Source organism: Diplotaxodon limnothrissa, linkage group LG7 (genome assembly GCF_057381915.1).
Source record: "Diplotaxodon limnothrissa isolate DT_005_m linkage group LG7, D_limnothrissa_male_GT1.1, whole genome shotgun sequence".
NCBI lineage: Eukaryota > Metazoa > Chordata > Actinopteri > Cichliformes > Cichlidae > Diplotaxodon > Diplotaxodon limnothrissa.
Genome location: NC_140602.1, coordinates 43,436,304 through 43,442,303, shown reverse-complemented (window position 1 = coordinate 43,442,303; position 6,000 = coordinate 43,436,304). Strand labels below are relative to the sequence as shown.

At 39.2% G+C, this 6,000-nt stretch overlaps 1 protein-coding gene across 1 annotated transcript in view; it reads right to left on the bottom strand.

The window, feature by feature from the left end:
* Positions 1–3,182: 3,182 nt before the first annotated feature.
* The window catches only part of trabd2a (TraB domain containing 2A), a 61,204-nt gene continuing 58,386 nt past the window's right edge, over positions 3,183–6,000 (bottom strand). Inside the window, exons 6-7 of the mRNA XM_085358129.1 lie at positions 5,690–5,962; positions 3,183–3,390 (exon numbers count right to left, since the gene is read on the bottom strand). Coding sequence (XP_085214255.1) covers positions 3,183–3,390; positions 5,690–5,962 — 481 coding nt within the window. The remainder of the gene's footprint in view (positions 3,391–5,689; positions 5,963–6,000) is intronic.

The window sequence follows — 6,000 nt, the reverse complement described above, 5'->3', positions numbered from 1 at the left end:
ATTTGTTGATCCAATATAAGATTTAGAATTGAATCAGTGATTCAGTGATTTGTCTGTCCCGAAAAAGCCTGCAGTCTCCTTTATGAGAGTGTGTACGATCCATGCAAAGAAAATCTGCACGAGCACATAAGAGGAAATTGGAGTGAGGAAAAAAGACAGAAAAGGCAAGAAATGAATAAATCAAAAATCTGCCAGTCAAACAGCTACCTGCTGTGTGCTGCTCTTGTCAGTAAGAGCACATCTGAAAGTAGCTATGTATGCTGTGCTTGTAATGATAATATGTAGTGTAATAATAATTTTGGGAGATCTGTCTGCTGGCCTTGTTTCCTAACTGGAAATTTACATAATAGCTGTTATGATGCTATTACAGCTATTATATATTGCTGCTATACTACAGTATACTACAGTATAGCAGCATAACAGCACTATCACCTCACAGTAACAAGGTCCAAGATTTGAATCCAGCATGCAGGCTATGTGATCTCCTCCAACAGTCCAAAGGCATCCACGTTTTAAGCGATGAGTCTACAATATCTGTAAGTACTGAAAGCGAGTGAGTGAGTGTGTGTCTGTGTGAGACCTGCAAGAGACTGGCAAGTTGTTCAGAGTGTACCCCACCTCTTGCCATGAGACAGGCTCCAGTCCCCAAAACCCTGAATTGGGTAAGTAAAAGAAAATGTAGCGATGGATGGAAATGTTTTATCTTTTAAAAGGTTGTGATGGTGCTGATATTCCTGGTAAGAAGACAAAGTGTGTAAGAGCCATCACATTGTCTCCAGACAGTAAGACAAAAATACACATTATGCACAGACTTATAAGTGACACCCACGGCTGCCTTTCCTGTCACCTGCTGCATCCTGTCATCATCCTGTGATGCTGCTGTAAGTGCCTTCACCTTCTTCTTCCAGGACACCGATGCTGGTGGAGCCAGTCCTGAAAAAAAACAGCAGTTTGAATTCAACCCTGTAGCTGATATCACTTACAGAGTGATGATTTACTAAAGTATTTTTAGTGCAAGACATGCACAAATGTGTGAAAAGCTGTAAGGATGTGATTTACTTTTTCCATGCATCTTACTTTTTTGCTTTTTAAATAAAAACAAACATAAATTTGTCTTTAACAATCAGAAAGCATCAGATAAAGTTAGCATATTCCATGGGCTGTACTGTACTTGTTGTTACCCAATATAACACTTAGAATAACTCAGAATCACTGCCCTAATTTTGCTCATGCATGTCAGCACATCAAGCACATAGCCACTCCTAAATAAAAGCACAAACTAACAAGTCACTCAGCGTTTCCTGTTAATGTAACAAATCAATTATCTCTCATTTCCTGTACATCTAAAGAGCCAGTTTGCTCCGGTTTCCTGTTTGTGTCTCGAAGGAAAGATATTTGCCAGCAGAGCAGCTGTCTTGTTTGTGACAGACCACATGCACACGTCAAACAACTTCTAATAGCTGTCTTATCACATTAACATCACATAAACATGCCATGAACCCATCAGGAGGGCAGCATGTGTACGTGTGTGTGCCCACTCCTTTGTTCAGTTGATAATGCTGTACCTAAAGCTGATGGACCTAAAAAACATGTTAGCTAACAGATGGCTATTTATACATCCAGCAGACATAGGGCACACAGCATTAACATTAATATTCATACATCTCTGATGAAAAACAACAACTAGAAACAGATATGCGCAATTTAGCTGCTAAACGCTTGATCACTGAAACCAGCTGCCTGTTGGAACTGAGGGTTATACACATGATAATGGGACTGGAGCGTAAACCTGTTGACCATTAAATAAAAAGATTTTTGAAGGAATCCAAAAGGTTTTAAGTGTTGGGAAGCTGTTCGTTTGTTCGTTGTGATGAGTAACACCTTTAAGGTACATAAAATAATTTGATCTATACTTAATATAACACTGGTTATTTTGCTGTAAAAATTTCTCTCCCCTGACTTTCCACTGATTTGCTTCACAGCGAAGAACGAGCATCGAAGACCAATTTTACATCCAGATAAATATTTTATTGTTGCTGTCTCGTGCCATAAATGAAATGTGAAGGTCGTAAAGCACTACGCGGTCTGCTCATGTAGTCAGTTTAATTATTATTGCCATGATATGCATTTGAAATTACACTGAAAGAACATTTGAAAAACAAGTCATTTTGGCATCATGGTGAGATGAAATATATAAAAACAAAAGCCACAGGGAATGTTTCACATGGCTAACAGCAACACTACAGTTTTAAATAAATAAAAAATGAATGAATGCTATGTAAAACACACGCGCGCACACACGCCCAGACACATCCACATAAATTCTTTCAGCAAACATATACATCAAAGCAGTCGATAACACTAATAAAGTACAATACAATCACCTGTCCCTTTCAAAAATGTAATTTCAGTGAGACACATGACATGGGGCTATGGTGGTTAGTTCCTGATTTTGTTTTGAAAATATACTGCATATCTATTTATACTTTTCCATATAAACAACAATGCTTCTGATAATCTTAATTTTTTTAATAATTCTAAAATACTTCTATAATATTCAAAAGGCGTATGTACAATTTTCTCCCCGCAGCAGGTTTTTATGTAATCAAATCAGATTCTTCTAAAATAGAAGAATAAATTAAAGTCTGAGCACTTGTGTTTGCAAGCCCAGTGGGTTTAAGAGCCGATAGACGTTGTTTGTCCCACGCCCACGTACTCTCACAGAGATACTCAAAGGACATGTGGTCCCAGTTGCTGTTGGAGAAAATATTTAAGCTGAAAAATTACTTAAGTGATTTCTCAAATTTTCAGAGCAACTAATAGCTGTCTACTATAACTGTGTAACCCAGCAAGGCACTGATGAGTTGTGTAATTAGTGATAACACTACCTCAGTTTGAGCTTCTTGTTTTCCCTACTGCATACTCTGTGCTCACTCTGTGTAAATTAAGTGAAACTCAGACCTTTATGTTTCAAGTTATATGAACTCGCATGCACATCAAAGCCCAATCTGTAAAGAGATGAGCCCTACTGCCACACCTTTCCAGTTCACTTCCAACATAGCAAACCTTCTGTGCCCAAACATCCATGGAGTGAACAGCTAGACCAGACTTTTTTTTAAGAGCAGTATATTTGAAACCGCGTACGTGTACCAGTTTTATTTAGAGTCCTTATAACCATTTTACTAGAGGGCCACAGTCCATATCTGTGAGATCACTATAGGTAGTGTGAGGTGAAAGCTCAGTAAAGACAACGAGAAGATCGAAGGCGCTGGTGCTGCTGAAGGAACACGATGATAGTTGTACTGGCTTTGGATTCTGTCAGGCGGCTGCACCGTGATGTAACCATTGATGATGCGAACCATTGGGGGAGGCGGGGACTGCACCACAGAGCTGTAGAGAGAAAAGAGGCAAAAACATGGATTTAATAATGAAGATTTATAATATTTCTCAATTGAATGATGGGTCGTAAATGATGAACACAAAACAGAATGATTTTAATTGGTATAATTAACGAGGATCCTGCATTCATTCTGTATTTGCATTTCTTTCACTGGTTTGTGGGCAAAGGGAATGAGTATTAGTGTGGGTAATACTCCCCCCCCCCCCCCAGGCGCTCCCCAACTGAAAAAAAAATTGGTTGCACAATGACGCTGCGCATTGCACACTGACACAAATTAACACTCATTAATGCAAAATAATTTAATTTCTGTCAACTACATCATGGTTTAGCCTTTAAAGGGTTAACTGAATGACGGCTTTCACAATGAACCCATCTTCACTGCTGTGACATTAACGTTTGCTTACATTCATTGATTTTTTTCACTCTTTTTATTACAGGAAAAACAAAACAACATCAGATCTTAATTTCAGAGGCTTTAAAACTCTGTATGCTGCAATTAGTAAACTACACCATAATTTTTCTACAGGCACTGGCTCCCATTTTGCAATTTAGAATCACTACAGACTGGGTAGGGTCTTATTAATTCCAGACTTTTACTTTTTTTTTTTTTTTTTAAACAAAAAGCATTTTGTTTTGTTTCTGCACTGTACAATTCTTTGGTACTGTAGGGGAAATTGTGGCAGGATCAGCAGGAAAACCAGCCTCTCTCCACATCCACACATTGTCAAAAATTGCCAGAGAAAATATGCAGACTGCAGAAAGTCAACAATGGAAACATTAATGATGATGAAAGCCACAAAGAAAAAGTTCTCTGACAGAATTTCTGGGTGCTCAAATCACTGATCGTCACATGACCAACTGCCAATAAACCTGAAAGCTATTATGCCCTTTGTTACTCTTCCTTCATCCCCAAATTACACAGACTGAAGTGTCTGTGAGGCAATGACTGCTTTGAGGTGGTCAAAACCACACAGACATCATAGCATTTCCATTTTTATTAAAAAGAAACACTCCTAACATAATGCCACTTTGCCCCAAATTTACATTACTCTTCATACTTATTTGCATTCAGCCAAATACTCAAGGGGCATAGTTTTAGAGAAATTAACTTTAGTTTGTGTGAAAAGGCCTTAAGAGGCGCAAAGAAACCAGGTGTGACATACCATGGCCACACAACAAAGAACTGTGAGACTGGAGTTGCTTCTTTTTCTCAAATTGCCTTACTTTCTCTTACTCAGCCACCTTTTTAGACATTAAAATATACAAGAACGTGCATAACATTGTAACGTCCATGCACAAAGAGTCCGTTTCATTTCTGCTCAAAATACAGGATCTTGCAGATTTAGAGAAAACACTTCTGCAGAAATAATGTACACAAATGTTCACAAACCTCCTCTGTTCACATGAAGAAGTGACACTATTTGTTTAGCTTTTTCTTTCCATCACTAATTTGGACTAGTGCATACTGCATATTGAAATAATAAATACTGGTAGCACAAGTTCAGTTTTACAAACTGCTGCCTGCAACAACTTCTTAAGTCCAGATCTACATCTGAATAACGCTAATGTTAGCTGTTCACCCATTCTCTGTTTCAATTAAGATAAAAATTTCTCTGTTTTGTGTCAAGATCACATGTTGTCCTTTTGTCTTCTCTCTTGCAACCCAAATTTGGCCAAGGCCATGGAAAATTTAAATTCCCCAAAGGTGTGACTGAATAGATTAGGACTGTTTATGTGTTGAAGTTCATATTAGCGTTACTGCTTCCAACCCAATGACAAAACTGTGTTTTGCCATTGCAAAAAATGCAGGGATGTTTCCACATGGCAGACCACACCTTGTGCAAAAGATTCTTCTTTGTCTGAAAGGTGATCTTATCGTGTTGTCCTGTGAGTTCCTGCCTGGAGCTACTGTGAGACCAAATCCCGATACTTAGCAGGAATTCCCAGGTCGCTCTTTTCATAACCAAGACACCTACACTAGCTTGGAACTAGTCAGGACTCATATACCACTGCAGGGCACATATGTGTATGTGCTGAAGTTTATGCAAACTGCATGAAGTGCATGGTGATGTGATATGGTGGCTGTTTGAGCCTGCAGCACTGCACCAGGAAGTGTCAGTTTTATTCTATATACAAGTGTGAGTTTCCCTTTACATCCTCTCTGGCTTGTTTCTGAGCTCTTGCTATCATACTCTCATTTCACCTGTGGCCTTTCATCTCTAGTCATTGATAACCCATACATAGAGAAGAAAGACCTTCACCTCTTTACCCCTCTTTCTTTCATCTTACCTCTCCTCTATCCGAACCCAGAGGTCATTAAAATGCCTGTGCCGCTGTTTCTTCTGCTTATTCCTCCTCTTTTTCTTTAGCATTTTTCTCTCAGATTTCTCCAGAACCTCCAGGCTATCTGGTGGCAGAAGCATGTGGGGTAACAGATCCTCCTCCAGAGTATGCCCCTGACCCTCCTCTTTGTGAAGAAGCTCGTGCAAGAAAGGTTCCAGCTGAGGCGACTCATCGTAATGGTCCTCCAGCTCTGGTGAGACGGGTCCAGATGATGATCGCCTAGAGGATGCACATTACAGTAGGGTAAGATGCTTTAG